The 24,381-nt window shown below is 36.7% G+C and overlaps 1 protein-coding gene across 5 annotated transcripts in view; it reads left to right on the forward strand.

The window, feature by feature from the left end:
• The window catches only part of RXFP1 (relaxin family peptide receptor 1), a 97,149-nt gene that overhangs the window by 48,656 nt on the left and 24,112 nt on the right, over positions 1–24,381 (forward strand). For 3 of the 5 annotated variants that reach the window (XM_077846506.1, XM_077846507.1, XM_077846504.1), the window contains 7 exons: positions 3,885–3,983; positions 7,775–7,880; positions 12,623–12,694; positions 16,365–16,436; positions 20,981–21,052; positions 21,139–21,210; positions 21,791–21,865. In XM_077846506.1, the coding sequence (XP_077702632.1) occupies positions 3,885–3,983; positions 7,775–7,880; positions 12,623–12,694; positions 16,365–16,436; positions 20,981–21,052; positions 21,139–21,210; positions 21,791–21,865 (568 nt within the window). Of the gene's footprint in view, positions 1–3,884; positions 3,984–7,774; positions 7,881–12,622; positions 12,695–16,364; positions 16,437–20,980; positions 21,053–21,138; positions 21,211–21,790; positions 21,866–24,381 lie in introns of those variants that run through there. The other 2 variants (XM_077846505.1, XM_077846508.1) reach the window with 2 other exon arrangements.

A 24,381-nucleotide genomic window follows, 5' to 3' on the forward strand; every position in this document is an offset into this window, starting at 1 on the left:
CACTTAAAAGAGATAACAAAACATGAATTAGGCTTACACTGTCACCTTGGTAACCCATTGGATCAGATTCTGATTTGAGGTAACATCAACCCTGAGATCACAGAGATTTAAAAAAAATTACCTTAGAGTAGTCATGGAAGCTCTCTGGTTCTCTAAACTTTCTCGAACTGATAATGTTAAACCCTGGGCCTGTCCCATTTCCTTGCTTTAATCTCTCCAAGACATCTCCATAGCTATCCTAATCCACAACCCTTGAAATTCCTCATTTTCATTCTAATGATTTATGGTAACAACCACTTTGCCAGACTGTAGCCTTCCAAGAGGCATGTTGTAAGGAAGCCTTAAGACATCATTTAAGTAACTTCTTTGTCACAGTGTACCATAAATTTTGAGAGTCCTATTTTCGGATAGTGACAGTATTGCCATTATCTTCAAAACGGACCAGGTCAGATCATCAATCCAATGTTTCCATCCTTGAGAGTCTGTTATCTTCAATCCCCTCTGGGAGGAGGAAACAAAGCACTCTAGCTTGGGGGTGGGGAGGAGCTCTTAAGAAAAAAAGAGATTTCATACAGGGAAGAAGCTGTTTATGGAATCACTGTAAAGGCTATAGAGAGAGGAGTCAGGAGCAGGAAAACAAACCACCATAATTGCAAGCTCAAGATCAAGAAGCATCTGCTGCTGTTGCCACTAGTCACTGGTGTGTCACTAGTGCACCCAATCCTCTCCTTACCTGTGAAACTGAACGCTGAGGCTGACTGCACTAACTGCCCCAACTTGCACTACATACCCACAAGACGGGTATCCGCAAACTTCCAGTCTCACTTGCATGCATCCAAAAGGTAGAAACTTATCTATCACAAGAACCCTAGCTGCCCGAGGTCTGGAAAACAGAGATTTGAGTTACCAACTTCTAAAGAACAACAAAGCCATTCTAAACCCAGTAGAGAAAGGGGAGGAGCCAACTTCACAAAATCTGCCTGGGTCTCAATGACTTGTAGTCTCTATTTAGCTGTACAAGCTCAGTCTTTCCAATTCCCTCCCCTTCTTCCTGTTTCTCTGCCTGAGGTCATCCTCATGATGTCAAAGGCTGGGGATGGCTGGGTTTTGCCATTTCTAGGATATTGTTACTGGCCACCTAGTTACTGGTGCCCAGCTGAGGTCTCGTGCCAAAGTCTGCAGTTCGTAAGCTGGAGGGCCATCACTCCTCTCTCTCTGAACTGAGATCTCATTATATTACTTTGCTACTTTTATTTTGAAGTCTTCTGTAATAGATCAGTTTTAAAACTAATGAAGCATGCTAAAGGAGAGAGAATATTTATTTTATTTTTAAGATTTATTTTTTTATTGAAGTTCGATCTGCCAACATATAGTGTAACATCCAGTGTTCATCCCATCAAGTGCCCCCCTCAGTGCCCGTCACCCAGTTACCCCATCCCCCCACCTGCCTCCCCTTCCACTACCCTTTGTTCCTTTCCGAGAGTTAGGAGTCTCTCATGTTTTGTCACCCTCTCTAATTTTTCCCACTCATTTTCCCTCCTTTCCCTTATAATTCCTTTCACAATTTTTTATATTCCCCGTATGAGTGAAACCATGTGATGATTGTCCTCCTCCGATTGACTTACTTCATTCAGCATGATACCCTCTAGTTCCATCCACGTCAAAGCAAATGGTGGGTATTTATCTCTTCTGATGGCTGAGTAATATTCCATTGTATATATAGACCACATCTTCTTTATCCACGCATCTGTCGAAGGACATCAAGGTTCAGAAGGAGAATATTTTAAACACAATGTTTAAACAATCTTCTTTCCAATTTTTTGCATTTGGTGGGATTTCTTTATAAAAGGAAGTCTAATTTTACAAGTTATATATAGCATTTGTGTTAGTATACCTTTCCTTTTCCAAAGATGGTCTTCATGGAGGAGTTAATGAGCATGGAAAAATAAAAAAATAACCTGGAGAAGGGGGGAATTTTTTTTTATAAATTTATTTTTTATCGGTGTTCAATTTGCCAACATATAGAATAACACCCAGTGCTCATCCCATCAAGTGCCCCCCTCAGTGCTTGTCACCCAGTCACCCCCACCCCCTGCCCACCTCCCCTTCCACCACCCCTAGTTCGTTTCCCAGAGTTAGGAGTCTCTCATGTTCTGTCTCCCTCCCTGATATTTCCCACTCATTTTTTTCTCCTTTCGAGAAGGGGGGAATTATTACAAATCATATTGCATCAGATATGAGCATATTCCCAGAAACTTACTTTTCAGTTTTGGGCAACTTGATACATTGTGGGGACCATTCACCAATCCAGAGAATTTAGGAGTAACAAAGATTATATGGAAAAATATAATGAGTTGCATATTAAAAATATTGAATTTGAGATGCCTATAGTAAACTGATCACATATTATTACAGTAGAAAAAGTGCAGGTTGAAGATATAATTTGGAAGTCCTCTGATAAGAGTTGGAACCATGGTTATGATAAAGACCATGTCACCAAATCCATGCCACTGAACAAAGTTGTAATGTCTGGATTCAAGTCTCAGATTTGAATTATACATCCATGGCAGAAATCATTTGTAAAACTCATGCCAGATTTGGGGCCCCTGAGTGGCTCAGTAGGTTAAGCGCCTGCCTTTGGTTTGGTGGGCTATGTATGATCCAGGGTCCTGGGATGGAGCCCTGTTTTGGGCTCCCTGCTCAGCAGGGAGCCTCGTCCTCCCTCCCTCTCCTCCCTGCTCCTGTTCTCTCTCACGCTAGCTCTGTCACTATTTCTGTTTCTCCTTTCAAATAAATAAATAAAATCTTTTTTAAAAAAATCAGTGCTAGATTTAATACTAGTTTTTAAAATCAGGATAAACTTTATAGTTTTTATCATCTGCTCATATGTTTATGCATCCTTAAAGAATCCTGACAACATTCTGAAAAAAATTTAGAACCTCTGGAAAGGATCACATCCATACTTTCCCAGTAGGATGAAAGTTTGTACCATCTGCAAAGATCTCCAAAGAAGTTGTGCCTACATTCCCATTCATTGTCCATTCTATCACCTGATTGGCTTCATTGTCTCTTATGTTTAAAAATAACTAAAAGGTCATAAGGAATTTTGTGAAGAAGACTTATTTTCATTTTTTCTCCCTAATGAAAGACTTTTACTATTGTGGGGTTTTTTTCAATGATACAGGCTTTTAATATCAAAATCAGGAAATATAGATGAGAAAATATGTAAGCGATCAGAAGATAATTCCCCTTAAAAACATCCATGACACCATGATGCCCTTAAAAAAATGGAATGCAATCATGCTGGTCATGTTATTTTTCTTCTTCTTTTCTTTAACAATCATGACTGTCTATCCATGTTAACACACCTCCAACATCAGTTTAAATGATAGAAGATTAACCATAATATAATTAATATACTATGAACAGTGTGCTATATTCCAATACTTAAGAAAGTACTGTCTCTTAAAATGTGATTCAAACTCTACTTGCTGGGACATGTGGGTGGCTCAGTGGTTGAGCCTCTGCCTTTGGCTCAAGTCATGATCCCGGAGTCCCTCATCGGGCTCCCTGTGGGGAATGTGTCTCTGCCTCTTTCTGTGTGTCTTTCATGAATAAATGAACAAACAAACACTACTTGCTGAAGAATCACCTATAGTGCCCACAGTGGAGACTTGGAGACCCATCTCAGACCTATGTAATCAGGGCTTCTAGGTGGGGTGGGGGGGGACCCAGAAATTCACATTTGTCAACAAACTCCCAGATGATATTTATCTCACTAAGATTGAGACTGTCTTATTCACTTTAAAGAAAAGAGTTATTTTTCCCAACACACCAGAATATTTCAGTTTTCTTGAACTTTTCTGCTCTCTGACTTATTTTAGGAGACAACAACGGATGGCCTTTGCAATTTGACAAGTATGTTGCCAATTACTACAGAATGACTTCCTCATATCCCTTTGAGGCACAAACATCTGAATGCTGTAAGTAATCAGTGGCATTGAGTCTCCTTTCCCATGAGTTCAAAGAAAATATCATGTTTTTAAAAGTTACATCCAACATATTTTTATTAAAAAGGTCAATTATAGTTTTCTAAAACAAACTCTATTAGACATGCAGCCTTAATTTGAGAATTTTATTTAAAAGTGACTCAGAGATCTTAAGTTTGAAAGCAATATATATCATGCCAGGTATTGTTGTGAACACAATTAATGTCCCTCAGGGTTGCTATTTTATGGTGGGTTTTTTTTTCACAGTCATTATAGCCTCTGATACCAAGGAAACTGTAGAAACAGAAGAGCAGAGAAGCTGTTTGCATTTCAGTGTTTGCAAGTGAAAAATCTTCTGAGGTCTAAACTACTTTAGAACTACAAAAAAGCCTCATTAATTATAACCTGCTATGCTTAGTCACATACTGAGAATTTCTAAAAACACTGAAGGGGCTGTGGGAGGGTATAACCTCAGGACAGGCTGTGATATTTTAGAACAGGAAGATCTTGTAAATAGCTCCTTTTAAATAAATTTTGTTTATTGTAATAAATTATGCAAATGTAAATTTGTGCTTTAGAGTTATCATTTTGATCCTAGCTTTACAAAACCTTGGTTAAATAGTGGGCGAGTGTGTGTGTGGGGGGGAATCCTTTACTATAATTTTTCCTTTATGTTCTATCACAAATAGTAAAGTATAGCTTTTTTTAAAAAATGTTTAATTTTTTTATCTTCAGTATTCAAATACGATTAATAAAAAAAATACTAACAGGCCCCAATTTAAGGAAGCATGCATCCATTCTGTAAACCCACAAGCTACTCAGCAATCTGTCTCAGCCTCACATTTTCTCACAGAGACCAAATTACTGAGCATTGAAAGGCTGAAACCTTTTGGGAAAGAAAAAAGGTAACAGACATAATTCAACTGCTAATATCATACAAAAAAATTAATGGATTATGTCATGTTACTGCAAAACATAGATTTTTGTTGTTGTTTGATTAGTCTTTTCATGTCTTAAATTTTAATTGAATATTTTTATATCTCTTTATTCCCAAGTGGGTTTTCAGCAGTTTATAATAGAAATATGACTACCAACAGATTTAAGCCATTAATATAATATATAAGACAAAAATTCAACAGTGAATGGGAAAGAGAATGGGAAGAAAATTTATATAAGGAAATCCTCACTGAGAAGTTCAATAACTGTCCAAAGCTTAGTTCTGAATTTTGTAGTAATCAGGCTAAAGAAGGAAAATAATGGGTAGCAAAACTTTTATAGCCTGGCTTGTAGAGCAAAAACAAACAAATGGGGGGAAAAAAACAGATCAAGTCAGCGAAAGAAATAACTTTTTGCCTAATCCTGAATTTTGGGAGAAATGTGTCCTAAGTGTAACTTCATAGGAAGTTTACATGGCTAACTTCTATATCATTTATACAGTAAATGATATATCAAAAAAATTAACGGTTTTTATTAAAGAACAAATATATAATTTTAAATTAGAGTTCTTTAAAGAGTGCAGGAAGCAGTGGTAATCAATAATTATTTGTCTTTTTCAAGCATAAAAGCAGTATAAAACAGAATGGAAAATATAGTGTAAAATTTGGGGGTGAAACTTAAAGTTCCTATTGCACCACTTTATTGAAATCAAATTAGTATAAGAATTTATTGGAAATTAAACCGAGAATGGTGTATAATAATTCTTGGTTGGGTGAAAGAATGTGAGAAATTCACATTTATAAAGTCACCTCTCAAGAACAATATCATGGAAAATAAATCAATCATTAACCAATATATTTTTAGAGTTTAAATTTGAGGGATATGTAAAGTACAGAAATTTAGAAAGAATTGTTTACTCAACCATAATTTCACCACTCAGAGGCTACCAGCATTAACTTGCTGGTACGTTTGTCTTTTTTAACATTTTTGAAATTTCCTGTACACACCATTTTTATCATGTTTTCACTTAGCATTTTAGCATAATCAGGTATCCATGCCGTTAAAAGCTCTTTTTGAATATACTATATATGTTTAAGTGTCATAATTTGCTTAATCATTCTTCTGATCTTGGATATTTAGGTGTTATTTTTTCATTTTTCCCCATGACAGGTGACCCTGTAATAAACATATATGAATTATCTTAGCTCCATCAATATAAAAAGAAAAAAGATGTTGGAAGTAATGCTAATTTCACTCCCTCCATTTTTACCCCTCCTAGTCTCACACTCAAAACCTTCATCCTCTCTCCCAACCCACACCCTTCCTTCCCCACAACACTCATGTTAGACGTGGCTTTAACTTGGAGACAGAATCAGTTTTCAGATAGCCATAGCCAAAATGGTTACTTACAATCATAAAACTGTTTAAAAGTTCTTGGCGGAGGCTCTGTTTACTAAAAACACAAAACCTAAGTTATGATTTTGATCTCTTGTAACCCCGTAAAATAGTCTGTAGAGTTATTTGGGAGGAGAGGAGGAACACCTGTCCCCTCATAGCTGAGCAAAAGGATATTTACTAGGTCAAAGTCTGTAGCCAATCGTGCTGGTTAGTAGTCATCCACCAGCTTTGTCATAGAAATCTCTACTTTGCCGTTAAGAGAATTTTCTGCTCTCTGAAAGCTTTACTGTAAAGATCAAAAACTAGAAACCTACAAACAGAAAATTCTCATAGAAAGTTTTGTTTGTTCTGTGATATTTTAAAATATTTTGAGTTCTCTATTATCATTTTTAATAGATAAGTATATATACAACATTGTATTTCTGGCTTCTTTGAGAAAGTTGGTTGACTTGGTTACACATGTTCCTATCCTAATGTGGCAACAGTTAGGAGAAGCTCTTCCACTGGGACATAGGGACAAGGCCTACACCTATTTTGTGTCAGTCCCCCATAGACATATGAGTCTGTAACCTCGGCTATACAGGTTAGGGTTTCAAAATAAATGTAGATAGGAAGCACTCCTCATGGCTCTCGTGAATCAACCATTTCCCAGGAAGCCAGGAATCAGACTTTATTACACTGAATAACAATCCTATTCTATTACTGAGCTATATAGGAACACATCATTACCAGTCTCTAAGAGACCTTAGAACAATGGGATCACATCTGTAAGACTATCACTACAGTGCCACAAGATGGCCAAAGGCACACATCCAATTCTCCCTCTTTCCAAAACTAGCAGTGAAAATAGAATGGCTGGCTATGCATAAAAAAAGTTCAGTCCCATAAATGACATTTTAGGCATCCTTACATCCCTACATAAGCAAAAGATCATTTTAAAAGAAATCCTTTAACAAACTCCTGAATTTTCCAGAAAAAAAAAATTCTACCAACACTATAGTCCACACCTAGTTCTTCTTTCTCCCTAGTTAAAAATGACTTAGCCTCTCATTAAGGATTTGACTATGCCATTAATAAATACTTTATTGTTAAGTAGCAGCTTTAATATGGACATTAAAGCCCATCACACACTATCATGTCACCCCTGGACATAACCACTCTCCTCGAGTGAGTAAAAGCAGATGCCTACATTCATTTTGCAACAAATGGAGAACAGTCTGCTATTTACAAAAATGCATGGGCTGGTAAATTGTGTGTTCTTAATGTTTTAACATCATTAACATTAAAAGCGAACTTTGTGAACTTAATTTAGAGCATTGTCCATATTGATTAGGTACAACATACTTTTGTACTAAATAATTTTCTCATAGCTTTTCATTTCTTTCTTTTCATTACCCTCCTCTTCCTGGTCCTTCACTATCCCCATTCCTTATGACTTCCTCCTTATTCAGTGGTCGGTTCTGTGCCCATGCAATGTGTTTGCCGAGGTTTAGAGGTTGACTGTGATGAGACCAATTTACGAGCTGTTCCATCAGTTTCTTCAAATGTGACTCTAATGTAAGTAGAAAAGAATGGCTTCATCCTGACGGCCAGAATAGCGCCTGTAAAATTATAATTAAGGCCTTGTCATTATTAATGCATTTTTATTCAAAGATGATGTCATTGTTCTCGGTCAATTATAATGATTGCTGCTATTTATTTTACATTTATTAAATGCTAGGCCCCACTCTAAATTATTCAATATTTTAATCTATTTAGTCTCTGATAATAATCCTATGGAGTATTTAGATACATTAATGTATTTAGACCCTCATAATAATCCTATGACGTATTTAGTATCGCCGTATTTTATCTAAACAAAAGATGTCATCATTTATGTGCTACTAAAGAAAAAGGCTGCCAGTTAAACTATTATATAGAGTTTTCTTAGTATAAGAATTGACATTTATTGAAAGAGCTCTATTAGACTTTGTTGGAAAGACTCTTATCTATAAAAAAAAAAAAAAAAAACAAGTGAAATAAACTGGATAAAATATTCCCAGAACTTCACATTTAAAATCTAACTCTTCTGAATCACATTGACTCATATATATTGATTTTTTTTCCAAATAACTCAAACTTATATATATAAAAGAAAATTATCCTCATAGTAAGTGATTTGTTGATCTAGTACTAATTTGAATTCAACAAACTTTAGCAACACAGTCACACACATATGGCTGAAACTTTTCAAAAGAAATCAGTGGAGGATAGATACTTTAATCCAATGTTTTTGCTGAGTGTTTTGTTTCATCCAGATGTTTAAGTGCCTTATGGCTGACTTTTGAGTATATGAAGACAAAATAGGAGTAATTCTTAAGTTTACAAATATGGGCAAGTCCTGCTTTTGCCAACCCAAACCACATAACACAGCAACTCAATTCCTTGAAATATGAGTTGGAGAGGGCTAGAGCTCAGAGTTCCTGTAGACAATAGTACCATCAAATTAACAGAATCAATTGATATGACCTGAAGAGTTTATCCAAATTGGTAATGAGCTAAGAACATCAAGTAGGTTAAACCACACACAAAGGCTTGTTTTCCAAAGAAGGTGACAATCCCACCTGAACTAAGGCTAGCATTCTATCCTATCCTCAGGTCACCGTAGCTCTTTGTCATAGTAATTAGTCAACAGAAAACAATAATAATATTTTATTAGAATAAAATAATAATCTGAGATTCTGTGGAGAGTTTCCATGATTTAAATCCTGACTGGACCTGATCTGTATAAAAACTGAGATGATTTCATTCTATTTGCAAAGAGAAACAGTTATCACCCCCATCACTTTTATCAAATTACCAGAAAATCAAAGAATACCCTGATGCTGCCAGTCTCATTTTTCACTTTCTTACAAGTAAGAATTGAATCCATTCTCCCACAACGTAACTAACCTTTGCATAAGAAAGGAAGAGGGGGAGAGAACTGGAAGTTTGCAAGAAGATAGACAATGACTAACCAAAGAGCACATGCCCCTAAAGAATGCCTGAAAGCATTCTGTTTCAAATTAAAATAAAAAACTGTTCTGGCTCAATACATTTATACATACATTCATACAGCCACTCAAAAAGAGGTGTGTACAGTCCTTTGGGCCACCGGTTTTCAGCCCGTGGTATAGAGGAAAAAACGGGATGGAACAACTCCTCATGAAGACAGGCTACAGGAAAGCAAGGGAGAGGAAGGATCCAAGATGACTTCAGGGTTTCCATCCTGAGTAATACAGTGATGGGAGAATGGGGAGACTTGGTGACAGTAAGTGGGTAAGATTAGGACTGCAATTTTAGATGGCTTTTTCAATTTGAGATTAACAGGTCACTCAACAGAAATTCTCAACAGGCATTTGAAGACGTAGTAATGAAGCTCAGGAGTTTATGTTTATAACACCTTATTTTTTGTTAAAAAATAGCAGCTTCTTGTGCTCTGGGTTGAGCAGCTTGATTCAAGTTGTCCATTTCTATTTTTCTCTGCAGAATTCCGACTCACCAACACACCTTGCCCTTATCTTCATTCAATTCCATAGAAAAAAGGAACCGTAGGCTTAACAGCAAATATATTAAAAGAGTAAATATCAAATTTTATCACTGAGTTCCTGCCATATTTTGAATTGGAACTCTCATAGAGAAATACTGGAAATGGAATAGATCATATATAAGTATCAAAGAAACCAATAATCCAAGTAATATTTATTGAAGTTGGGATTTTTAAGACATTTCTCATAAATGCAATTGAACAAGAGAAACAGACAATATGATTATTTATGCATCGTTCTGGCTTCCTAAACATTAGTTTTGACTGTGTGAGGGCTGCCTATAAGATCCTAGAATTTAATCACTAAACTACATAACCTAATTATCAGAACTTTCTTTATCAAAACTACAGCTAGCTTTGACAATAATAATTAAGATAGTTTCTCTCTCTCACACACACACACTTCACTTTGTAAAGAGTCAGAATATTATATTTTAAAACACAAGAATTTATCATAGTAAAAAGGTTTTTGGCTTGTCCTACTCAGTGAGGATAACAACACTTACTTTTTTCTGTTTCAACAGGATATCACAAAAATACTGAGAATGCGATTTGTAAAAATATTTTACTTCATTTAGAAAGAAGTAGCCTTTAAATCCTAGGCACCATTAATAAAAAAAACAACTTTCTAAGAAACATTATTTAGGAGTCCTTAAATAAGCTTTCCTTCCCTCCAGAGTAACCTTCCCACTCCGGTGCAATTAGCCTCTTGCTCTTGGATTCTCTCATAGATCCTCACTTGTGTCTCTTTGAAGCACATCAAACATTTCTCCTTCTACTATAGTGACTGTGGTCCTGATCTTCTCTACGAGAAAAAGGGAAATGCCATAAGCTCAACGGAGGCTTAAAACTTGGTTTTTCTATATAATCTCCAAAATTCCCATAAGAGTATAGTAAACTCTAAACACTGTTTTTGAATTGAATTTACAAGAAAATAAATAAAAAAAAAACAAGATGCTGGCCTTTTTAGCCCTGGGCTATAAAACTGAAGTTATCGTCCAAAGAAAACTCTCTATTTATAGATAAAATATGTTATTTGTCACCCAAATGGAGTATAAGCTTCTTAAGAGCAATGATATCCTTTTTTACAAAGTGCAAATGGAAGGCATTCAGCATATGTTGAGAAAATGAATGAATGCATGAATGAACACATTTTTAAAAACACACTAAGCTTTCATCAAATTTTTAAGTCAAATTCAAATATTCGACAGTTTATTTTTATACAACACAAACATGTAAACAAGATGTAAAGCAAAACTGAAGAGCCAAGCCACGTGAGAATAATGAGGAAAGCAGGAATTCTCAATTAGCTAACATAAGGAATGAAAGATCCATTTAGTGATAGTCCTTCAGCCTAGAATGATTTCATGAGAGAGTTAGTAGTTAATCAACCTTTGGCATTCATTCATTAAAAAACCACTAAGTGACTGTTATGTATAGTGTTTAAGGACAGTGTTTCTTAAGCTTTTTTTCTTTTCATTATTACCCCCCCCAGCCCTTTTAGACATTTTTTTCTATTTGTCCCCTCCTGTGAAATTTTAATATTACAAACATACTGTATATCTGTTTATGTATACCTGTTCTTCATCCACTTAAAAAAGTAAGATTTTTTCCCCCCTCCTTGAGAACCAGTTTTCACACCTTGGAGGAACAGCATCCCTATGGAGAATACATGGTCTCCCAGATTCTAGAATAGCATTTTTCAAATTAGATTCCAAAACTGTGTGCTGAGGAGTCTGAGAAACCATTTTGCCTTAAGAAGTTGTGGTAACTGAGTCCTCTTTGCCCATTAAGTATTTCCAAGTGTTTATTCCACAGCAGACAACCTCCAGACAATGTAGTCTATTGCTTACTTAACAAGGAGCATCTTCTCCATCATATTATATAAAGTTAGTGCCAAGTGCATCGTATTATTACAGGTCATCTAGTACAAATTGATGCTTTCACAGTTAAAGAGACCGACAAGGAAAGATTAGAAAGATGATGTATGTGGTTCGTGCAAGGGACTCCAGCTGCAATGGTTTGGATGTTGTTCTGTTTGGTTTGGTTTTTGGTTCTTTAATTTTGTTCCTATTACCTTGCATTGCTTTTCTTAAAAAAATCTATATATATCAAATGTTTAGATCCTTTCCAGTATAACCACAATTATGTGGACCTGGTTTGTGTCAAGCTGCGTATCAAATTGTGACTCAAGGGAAAATCCTTCTATGCAATTTACTAGAAATTGAAATGAAATCATTTATTGAATAAAGACAGTTCAATTGTACTTACCAATTAACAGTTTCCTTCATAATTAATTTTAAGAGGAAGTAAAGGTAGTGGGATGTGAGCAATGAAATACTGAAAAATATAAAATTACTTAGGTTCTTGAATGTGCTTTAAACAGAAAACACTTTTTATTTTCACTTCAAAACTGAGATATTTTCTAGTGTCTGTTAAATAAAAAGAGAAAAGGAAAATGTAACTGACAAGTATTTTCCCAGTTTCATTACTTTTGTGTTTCATCAGAATCACAATGTTGCAATCTAAATTTAAGAAAAGATAAATTTCTTTAATAATACAGAACTGACAGACCTAGTTCAAATGGTACTATGGATATGAGAGTAACATTATGAAATAAAACATTTCCTGAAAGCTGGTGCTAAAGTAAATAAAGCTTATGACTATTTATACTGTTGTAGTTTAAAAGTGAAGAAAAAAACCCTTGAAGAACCACCATTTACATTTATTTCAGGTCGCTTCGGTGGAATTTAATAAGAAAGCTTCCTCCTGATGGCTTCAGGAAGTACCATAATCTTCAGAAGCTGTAAGAAAAAAATCTAATTCCCAATATTAAAATTAACTCACATTGTTTGGGCCTGTCTCTTCCCACTTCTGCTCAGACCAGCACTATACCACTGCTTAACACTAACCCTGCCTCGGGGAAATTACTTAGCTGTTAGCTAGAGACTGCCAGGTAACTGTTTTGAGGACTTCTAGAAGCCATTCTAGAGAAATTGCAGATACTTATTCCCAAGGAAATTGGAGCATGAGTTCTCCTGCCACACACTAGACTGTGAAGAAATTTTTCCCATATGTTTGCCAATTCAATCTCCACCTAAGAGCAAGGCATGGTGGTTCGAAACCTCAGAGCATGTTGTTTGGGAAACTTAATTCCATTCACATGTCTGCCATGCAGGTTAAGTTTAATTTCGGCCTCAAATAGCATCTGACATGCAAGATTCCCATTCGTTCGGCATTTTTGTGCATACTCCAAAAATCCATCATGGCCCAGGTCATGTTCACCTGTTATTTAGTCCGGCTCTGTGACTAAATCATATCATACTTGAACTGATGGGCTTAAATATCCTGTGCTTGAATTTTGCTATCTCAGAATTCCTAGTTTCATTTTCATACCTATGTCAGCTTTAGTAATGGTTTTACACTGAAGAAATCTCGCACATAGATATATACCTATATGTTGTTCTTAAAATAGAGAGCAAAATCAGAAGAAAAATTAATCTACTTCATTTGATGAAATGTACTCAAAACTCAGATAATCTGCAAGAAAGTATGTTTCATACTCAAAAATAAAATTTTCAATTAAAATGATTTCAGAACTTTATTCTGAATGTTTAACAATCAGCAGGGAAAAGCTTTTCAAAATTAGGCCTTATGTAAAAACTTCAAGAGGATGCTTCCTTATTCTGTTTTCTGATTTTTGGAGGCTGAAGAATTTTTCTGATCTGTAGCACCACCTTATGTCCACATGTTTAAAAGGAGTTAGGACTTCAAAAATCAAAATTCAGGTTTATGTAACACAGTAGTTGAGCATTTTTACATAATAAAAATTGAACTAATTTTTTGGAGATTTTATTCTTAAGTAATCTCTACACTTAATGTGAGGCTCGTACCCATAACGGGAAGATCAAGGGTTCAGTGCTCTACTGACTAAGCCAGCCAGGCACCCCAAATTTCTTCTTTTATTTTTTAAGATAGATTTATTTATTTATTTATTTATTTATTTATTTATTTATTTATTTACTTATTTATTTTAGAGAGAGAGAAAGCACATGCAGAGGTAAGGGCAGAGAGAGAAAGAGAGAGAGAGAGAATCCTCAATCCTGGGGCTCAATTCTAGAACACTCAGATCATGATCTGAACTAAAATCACGTGTCAGTCTCTCAACCGACTAAGCCACCCAGGTGTCCCCCACAAAATACTTCTTGAGTAGCCAATTTGTCTTAACTAATAGATCAAAATAGCCTAATTACAAAAAAAAAAAAAAAAAAACTCTACCTGGTTATTAGAGATACAGCTTTGCTCAACCTCTACGCAATACAGTCTATTAATCATTAATCATTAAAACAGTTAGAAACAAGTAAATACATACTAAAGCTCACTGTGAGACAGATGCATTCCCTACTATGTGATGAGAACCACAGCATGTTCTGTGAAATCGTTAAATGCATAATAAATTTAATAAAAACACTTTTACAAAGTTAGATTTTCTTGCACGTTGGGGAAATGGGAAATCTTTTAGTCAAAATTTCTAATTAAAAAAAAAAAAAAAAAAACAAAATTTCTAATTAACTAAGAATTTGCTTATACTTGAGGGCACCTGGATGTCACAGTTGGTTAAGTATCCAATTGTTTGTTTCAGCCCAGGTCACAATCTCAGGGTTATGAGATGGACCAGACTTGGGTTGTGCTCCTCACTCAGCAGGGAGTCCGCTGGAGATTCTCTCTCCCTCTCCCTCTGTCTCTAATAAATAAATAAATCTTTTAAAAAAGAATGTGTTCATATTGGTTTCTTCCTTATTGATCCTAGTATTTATTATAAATAAAATATAAATATATATATATATATATATAAACTTCAGAACACCCCAAAGGACAATTATGACCTGCACTCAGAACAAGAAGTCAGGCTCGAAGCCCTCATACTGCCATTCCCTACAACCTGGGGCCAGTACATGCAGAAGTGCAAGGCTTTACAAGGGTGCAGTTGATGCAATTGCTTGTGCCCTGGTACCTATTTCCTTTGACCTCCAGTTAACCCAAGGCCGTTCATCCTGTAAGACTCGTTAACTACGTAAGACTGCATTCTTGTCTTGACATGCCCATCTAATTTATACTCTTCTAATCCTGATTATTTTTACTTCTTTTTTTTTTCTTTTGCCATTAATACTTCCTATAAGCTTCCTCAAACACTTTTTGGAGCAAGGCTTGGGTGTCAAATTAATAAAATTAAAGCTGACTTGTTGGGCAGATTTGTGGCTAACATGGAATCTGATCTCGGGCCTAAAGATGTCACATACTTGTACTTTTGCCAGCACTCTGTTAAACAGTGATCCTTCTATGATACCAGAAAATGTTAAAAAGTCCGACTTCTGGGCCTGTTTGATTACTAAATGCCTTACTGTGCATTAAAGTTTTACTTACAGAAATTCAAATATTAAATTTTAACTATTACAAAATATTACACCATTGTTTATTCTCTTAGTAAAGGTAAAGAAATAATTTTTTAAATGTAAAAGAATGCCATTTTTATAGTCTATGTTCATATTAAAAAATGGTCTTCAACATCTTTTTAAATAACTTTTTTTTTATGTTTAGTTTCTATTTCGCTTGAGGTATTTCATACATATGTGCCTTGTGACTGCTGCTGCTTTAAAGGACACAGTACTCTCTTTGGGAGATGAATCTTTTTGCATTATTTTTTAATTAAATAAACCTACACTTCTGATAAAAAATAAAATAAATAGATTTTAAGTATTACATGTTCATCTTTATAACCAGAATTTCTAAATCAAACTTGCCTAATCATACATGACTTCAATAGCAAGACATGATATCTAGTTTCACTAAATTATTTTGTTATGTTTACCTTTTTAAATAGAAACAAATGTTTATTGTGGTAAAATATTTATGATGTAAAACGTACCATCTTCAGGCTCCTGGGTGGCTCAGTTGGTTGAGTGGCTGCCTTCACATCAGGTCATGATTCCAGAGTTCTGGGATGGAGCCCTGCACCAGGCTCCCTGCTCCACGGGGAGTCTGCTTCTCCTTCTGGCTTGTGCTCGCTCTCTCTCTCTCTCTCAAATAAATATATAAAATCTTTTTTAAAAATGTACCATCTTAACCAATTATAAGATACATTCAGAGGGATCCCTGGGTGGCGCAGCGGTTTGGCGCCTGCCTTTGGCCCGGGGCACGATCCTGGAGACCCAGGATCGAATCCCACATCGGGCTCCCTGCATGGAGCCTGCTTCTCCCTCTACCTGTGTCTCTGCCTCTCTGTCTCTCTCTGTGTAACTATCATGAATAAATAAATAAAATCTTTAAAAAAAAAAAAAAGATACATTCAGAGCCACTAAATGTATTCATATTGCTGTGCTACCATCACTGCCACCCACCCAAAGAGCTTTTCACATCTTGCAAAATGGAAACTCTGTTTCATTATGGTTGTTTTTTTTTAATAATTGTGTTAACAGGTGCCTGCAAAACAATAAGATCAGATCCATACCCATCTATGCTTTCAGAGGACTCCACAGTCTTACTAAACTGTAAGTACCAATGCCAGTTAGCTTGCCCCTTCCACGGTGGTCCACCCGCCTGCCCTGCTGCATTCCACAGCAGCCCGGGAAAGGTCAGCTCAGCACAGTGCCTAAGGATGCCAACTCTGCGGGTCCTTAGTTCTTCACATCCTCATCAATACTTCTTATTTTCTGGGGTTTTGTTGTTTGGAGATTTGTTCTTTTAAAAAAAAAAAACAGCCAGGGATCCCTGGGTGATGCAGCGGTTTAGCGCCTGCCTTTGGCCCAGGGCGCGATCCTGGAGACCCGGGATCGAATCCCACATCGGGCTCCCGGTGCATGGAGCCTGCTTCTCCCTCTGCCTGTGTCTCTGCCTCTCTCTCTCTCTCTCTCTCTGTGTGTGTGTGTGTGACTATCAGAAAGAAAGAAAGAAAGAAAGAAAGAAAGAAAGAAAGAAAGAAAGAAAGAAAGAAAGAAAGAATAAAAATAAAAAAACAGCCATCCTAATGGCTATGAAATGGCATTTCATTGTAGTTTAAAGCAAAGCTTTTTAAAATAGGCTTTCTCAAAGTTCCATTTTTTTAAAGATTTTATTTATTTATTCATGAGAGACACAGAGAAAGAGAGAGAGAGAGAAGCAAGCTCCACTCAGGGAGCCCGATGTGGGACTCGATCCCAGGACCCCAGGATCACACCCTAGGCCGAAGGCAGGCACTAAACCTCTCAGCCACCCAGGGATCCCCTCTCTAAGTTCCATTTCACTGAGTTTTATCAAGCAGCTGAACTGAACCTCCTGTAAGAAGTAATTGCATGGAAATATAACCAAAAATCACATAGATCAACAAGTCCCTAAATTCCTTTCAGCCCCCTTGCTTTAAATCCTAATCCAAGAAATTCATTTCAGTCAGAGTCCTAGTTTGTCGTATTAGGTTTGAGACTGAGAAAAGGCTGTCTAATAATTTTCCTAACAAAATGGAGAAGAGCCCTGGAGACTCAAATTCCTGCAGTAGCCATTTTGGGGATACTTGGGTGGATCAGTGGTTGAGCATCTGCCCTCGACTCAGGGCATGATCCCAGGGTCCGGGGATCAAGTCCCACATCCTGCCCCCCATGGGGAACCTGCTTCTCCCTCTGTCTATGTCTCTGCCTCTCTCTCTTTGTCCCTCATGAGTAAATAAATAAAATCTTAAACACACACACACACACACACACACACACACACGGTAACCACTTTTGCCAAGTCCTCTTCCCTTCTATCCCCTCCCTCCTCTTCCGTGTCTTCACAAATCACCTAAAGTCAATACTGGATTCTTTCCCATCAGATTCCTGACTATCTTTCTCTCTAACCCCCATGAATCTGTTCAAAATTTATTATTAAATATCATCTGTTTGATTTAACGTTCAATGCATGTGAAGCATAGTCCAGACGGTTTCATGTTCAATGAATATAAAAAATAGTACCACAAATTCTAGTATCCTCCGTATTTTTCCATGGTTATTCATAGCATCAGAATATTGTTTAGATGTTAAGATGTCACATACTTCTAGGTTATCATAGATAATTAGATTTGCTGTTGATCCATCCATAAATATTCATTAGCCTTTATAGTGTGCAAACATTTCAGCTAGACATCATGGGGAGGTGGCACTGAAATATAAGTCACAGAGGCTGCCTTCTAGCAGCTTACACCTTAATGTTTCAGTAAAGAGCTATGCTACCACTGGGGAGAAGTGTGCCTCTTGTTCTCCAGAAGCTTATGATATAGGGTGGGGAAACAATACAAACATACACACAACAATTAGAGAATGATAAAAGAGATTACTTAATTAAATCCTAAGCCTTTGTTGTTCAGATCAAAACTGGTATTAAGATTCACTGAAAGGGCCACCTGGGTGGCTCAGTGGGTTACACTTCCGACTCTTGATTTTGGCTCAATTCATGATCTCAGGGTCGTGAGATGGAACCCCTTGTCTGGTTCTGTGCTCAGTGTAGACTCTACTTGAGATCCTCTCCCTCTGCCCCTCTCCCTCACTCTTGCAACACATGCGTGCTCTCCCCCCCCCTCTCTAAAATGAATAAATAAAATAAATCTTTAAAGAAAGGATTCACTGAAATGAGTGACCATTTGGGGTCTGGAGCAGTGAAGGATGACTCAGGAAAATATACAAGACTGGGCTAAACAGAAGAGTATAGCAGGAGTGGATCAAATGCTTTTTACCTAGGGGATTGCTACTGGCTTTTAAAGAGACCGGTGAGGCACATGCACCCCAATGTTTATAGCAGCACTAAAATAGCCAAAATATGGAAAGAGCCCAAATGTCCATTGGCTGATGAACGGATAAAGAAGATGTGGTGTATCTACATACACAATGGAATATTACGTAGCCATCAGAGGGATGAATACTTACGTTGATGTGGATGGAACTGGAAGGTGCTATGCTGAGTGAAATAAGTCAATCAGAGAAAGATGATTTTCATATGGTTTCACTCATATGTGGAATTTAGGAAACAAAACAGAAAAACATAGGGTAAGGGAAGGAAAAATAGAATAAGAAAAAAACAGAGAGAGAGAGAGAAACCATAAGAGGCTCGTAACTATAGCAAGCAAACTGAGGGCTGAGGGAAGGGAGGTGGAAGGGAAGATGGGGTAACTGGGTGATGCGCATGAAGGAGGGCACCTCCTGTGCTGAGCACTGAGTATTATATGCAACTGATGAATCACTAAATTCTACTCCTGAAACTAATACTACACTGTATGTTAACTAACTTGAATTTAAATGGAATCTTGAAAGAACAAATAAATGAATAATGAAGGAATACAAATAAATAAATTAAATAAAAACATAAAGGATACTTCTGAGGTGGTCACAAGAAAGTGTTATAACTATTCTTTACCCTTGCTGTCCCCAAATGGGGTTCCAGGTTTACAAGGGAGGGAAGGAAGTGGCTCTAATATGAGCATCATCTCTTGCTACCCCTAAGCAAATGTCAAACCTGGTAGGGACTGGGGAGACCGACTAGCAGGAGAAATTTTATAAGATGTCAACACTGAGAACTGTCGGAATAGAGAAAAGAGAGAAGTCAACGTGGTCCATGTGTTTGTGGAAGTGAAATTTGAACTATAATTTGCATGTGACTCACAGGCAGAAGGGGAAAAGAAAAGGAAAGAAACCACAATGGGAGGCTTGAACAGAGGTGTTGTTGTGATAAATAATATGTACTGAGTGCTTATGACATGCACTGCCTCAAATGTTACAACCCAATAAAGTAGGTACTAATATTACCTCCATTTTGGAGATGAGTAAACTGAGGCTTTCAGAAGTTAGCTGCTTGCTTACGGTCACACTATTAATAAGTAGCAACACTAGCACTCAAACTGTCTGACGGCAGAGTCAGAGCAGCGCACTGCTCTACTAAAGAGACTGAGGTAGAAATAAACGTGGCAGGAGGACAAGATCAACAGAGTGATTCACTCTGCAGAAAGGTAAAAGGGACAGTTGGATAGGTAAGGTGAGGTCAGACTCTTCAGTAAGGCATGGAATGGCCTTTTTTTTTTCCAGATCAGGCCCCCCACTGACTCCCAGGTTCATCCTCTGTCTCTCTTCACAGCCCCTTCGTGGTGAGACCGCACTGAAATACCTGGTGATCCCTTAACTTGTTGCTCTCTCTCATACCTCTTGCCTTTGCACAAGCAATCTCCTCTGCCTATATTAACTCTAGCCATTCTTTGCTTTATGAATGACATCTTCATCCAAATTTCTGTCCATCTAATTGGGCCCCCTTGCTCTTCCACACCCTGCAGTCCCCACTCCCAACAAAGCCAAGTGCTTTCTCCTTTGCAATGTCTAAGCGAGCATACCTTGTTCATTTCTCTCTTTTCCCCATATTGCTGTAATAACCTGTTCATCTTCTGTCTTCCCTCTAGACTCCTAGCCCCTCAAAGAAAGGGATGATAAACCTAGCACAGTGCCACAGAGTAGATAGCCAAAGCAATTTGATGAGTAAACGCATAGATGAATGAATAGAGTGGATGATTGATTGATTGATTGATTGACTATAGGGGAACTAAAGCCAAGACATGAAAAGGTAAGTGACAAAAAACTTTTAGAGACCCAAAAGAAGGGAAAAGGTATGATGAGAATAACATATAAGAAAATCTAAGACCGATGATTATTGTTTTTCCTTTCCTTAATGTAGGATATCAAGAATGTAACACTTTTGGGGCGTCTGGCTGGCTAAGTCAGTAGAGCATGTGACTCTTGATCTCCAGATTGGGAGTCCAAGCCCCACATTGGGTGTAGAGATTACTTAAAAATAAAATCTTTTAAAAAGAAAGAAAAAGGGGCACCTGGATGGCTCATCAGTTGGGCGTCTGCCTTTGGCTCAGGTCATGATCCCAAGGTCCTGAGATCGAGTCCTGAATCAGGTTCCCTCTGCAGCCTGCTTCTCCCTCTGCCTCTCTTTGTGTCTCTCCTGAATAAATAAATAAAATTTTTAAAAAGAAGAACAAGAAGAAGAAGAAGGAAAAAAAGAAGGTAACACATTTATTGTAGTCATTTCTCTTTTTTTTCAGGTATCTCAGTCATAACAGAATAACTTTCCTGAAGCCAGGTGTTTTTGAAGATCTCCACAGACTAGAATGGCTGTATGTTTAATTTACGTGGCATTTTATAGTATTAGTTTTTATATTCTAAATATATAAATGAATCAATTTTTTCTTCTGGCTGGCAGGATAATTGAAGATAATCACCTCAGTCGAATTTCCCCACTAACATTTTATGGACTAAATTCTCTTATTCTCTTGTAAGTACTAAAAATTAAAGCAAATATTTCAATTGAAGGAAAAGATATGAATAAAGATTACTGCTTTAAGTTTAACAGCATTAAATATGGAATTGTTAAAACCCCAAAAAGGCCTTTCCAACTAAAATCCATCTCTTAATTATATTCTATGAGACTACTTTGTAGTCATAACAATTTTATAAGATCTTCTGTCTTCTAGGACATCAGCCCATCAAAACTGAATACAGCCTCACTACCATGTTTTATTGAAATATTTTCAAGCACACCATTACTGCCCAGTATTAATCTTGGTAAAGAAAAATAACATTCATTTTAAAGTCACCTCCTTCTCACTACCCACTTTTGAAGGGCACAGGCTTTTTTTCAGTTACTAACATTGCTGCTTCCTCCATTTGACAACTATCATTTGTCGAATTTTATTACTAACAAGCACTTAAATATAACAAGACTTACAGAAAAAAAAAACAGAAGACAACTAACAGATTTTTGTGGTTTCATAAAGAATAATAATACCATGTTTGACCTAAGATGAGAAAAGAACCAGAAAAATGTGACTTATTTTCTTTCTTTTCTTTTTCAGAGCACTGATGAATAATGTCCTCACTCATTTGCCGGATAAACCCCTTTGCCAGTACATGCCAAGACTGCATTGGCTGTAAGTTGATGAATCTTTTCTTAAAGAAGTCAGCTAACTTTCCTGGTTTTGCCTCGTTCATTTTGGATATTGGGTTTTTTAAAATGATAGGTTGTTAATGTCGTATCACATTTCCTCAAATTACTTTAGCATGATTTTGTTATTAAACATCCCCATTGTCTAAACTAACTCCTCTAGACTCTGTTTTATCTCTAGATAAAACAACACACACACACACAATTTGGAGGCAGGAAGAAGAAAGAAGAGATGTCACAGTATCCATAGAACATCTCTTTCTTCCCTCTGTCGATCTATTTTCAAGTATCAGTTTGATACAGAAAGACAGTCTCTTTAGTCTCATTCCTAAATTTGGCATAATGAGCATATGATATTTAGAATTTATTTTTGAAGTCTAATCTCAATAGAATATGTTTCATGGACGTGTTTACACCGTAACTTTGCTTATGGTAATAAGGATCATTCTACCCATTCAGTGGTTAATTACCCAATAAATTTGCCTATTTAAAATGCAGGTAAAAATGAAGATATAAGTAACACAAAAATAACTATTTAAAAGTTCAATCAATTATCTGTATATACAGTTTATATGAAAACTTCCTCTGTCTCTCATTTTGTAGGAAATTCTCAGAAGTGTTGTTTGATTTCTAAGCTCACAGTAGTCAGATTAAAAGTAGAGGGGAAAGATGAAGTTCAAAACATTAGTGCGAAGTGAGAACTATCAACCTGATAACAAAGCAGGAGTGGGAAACGCTATAAAAAGTAGACATAATTATTCAAAACACACTAGTTTGGAACCATTTAGAGGAAGACAAACATCCCCAAAATCATTACTAAGTCCAGAGGGCATCTTGGTATGACAGCACAGAACTCCCGTTGTTGACAACCTGACATATTTGAGAAAAGGGCAAATTAAGTTCAATATCCCTTGTAATTAAATTTTGTTTCAAACGATCACATTAAACTGTTATTACATGCTCAGTAATCCAAACTTAGTAATAAAGCAAAACTGATTAATATTTACATAAGTAAACTAGCAATTAAAAATTCATACACTGAGACCAGAAGCAAATGTAGAAGATATTATGCAATACATTAATAAACATTTCCTTTGCTTTTAAAAAGGCAGCCAAATATACATCTCAGATAAAACTTTATTTTTTTAAGATTTTATTTATTTGAGAGAGTGAGAGAGTGCAGGAGCCAGTGGGGCAGGAGAGGGGGGCAGAGGGAGACTCAGACACCCCCCTGAGCAAGGAGCCCCATAAGGGGCTCCATCACCAGGACCTTGGGATCATAATCTGAGCTGAAGGCAGATGCTCAACTGACTAAGCCACTCAGGCACACCTCAGATAAAACTTTAAATGATTAAGATTAATTACTAAAGCGGCACTTGGGTAACTCAGTCGGTTAAGCATCCAACTTTTTTTTTTTTTGACATTTATGTATTCAGAGAAAGAGAGAGCACGTGTGTGCAAGCAGCAGGAGGGGCCGTGGAAGAGGGAGAGAGAATCCCAAGCAGATTCCCTGCTGAACTGTGAGCCCCATATGAGGCTGACATCCCACCACCATGAGATCATCACCTGAACCAAAATCAAGAGTCGAAGGTTCAACAAACTGAGCCACCCAGGTACCCCTGGTCAAATGTCCAACTCTTGATTTCAGCTCAGGTCATCATCTGAGGGTCTTGAGATCGAGCTCCAGGTTGGGCTCCATGCTCAAGATGGGGTCTACTGGAGGTTCTCTCTCCTTTCTCTGCCTCCCCCTGCTCAGGCACACCTGCCATCTCTCTCTCACAAAATAATAAGCAAATCTAAAAAAAACGAAGATCCATTACTAAAGAAATGGACTTTTTATAATTTCATCACTAAAGTTACTGTCTTTAAATTTTAGCTATCCAAAAAAGTCATTTTGTATGCATTCCTGATAGTATTATACCAATTTTAATGCTAGTAATAATAATGTTTGCCTCATAAATATTCATTTATTTTAAAACTAATCACTGTATCTTTACCTCACACATGAACTTTTATGTAGCAAAGTATAAACTGAAAAATCAGTTAGATGTGTTAGTAAAAAAAAAAATTATTCAACTGACTTAGTGGAAAAATACACATAAAAGACATGACAGCCCAGGATAATATGCTCAGACAGACAACAGATTAAAATCTTTATTATAGTTCTTTCAAAGCAAAAACAAAAACAAAAACAAAAACCTATAAACGCCACAATAGAAGTTGGGAAATTCAAAAAGTTAGAAATATAAGTAATAAATAAGCACAAGAACAGATGGGGCAAAGGTGAACTAAAGATCAAGAGAGTAAATTAAACCTACTTTGATAGGAGATGAAGCAAGTTTATTTATAGGCAGGAGAAGCTAATATGAAGAATTTGAAACTATAGAAAACAGTGAAGATATATTATAGAGCAAGGGGCTGGAAGATGTGGACCCAGATGGAAAAATAAACTGTGATATACACACAGCATTTAAAATCAATGACTGAGCCCCACTTCAGTCA

Source organism: Canis aureus, chromosome 13 (assembly GCF_053574225.1).
Source record: "Canis aureus isolate CA01 chromosome 13, VMU_Caureus_v.1.0, whole genome shotgun sequence".
In the NCBI taxonomy this organism is placed as follows: Eukaryota; Metazoa; Chordata; class Mammalia; order Carnivora; family Canidae; genus Canis; species Canis aureus.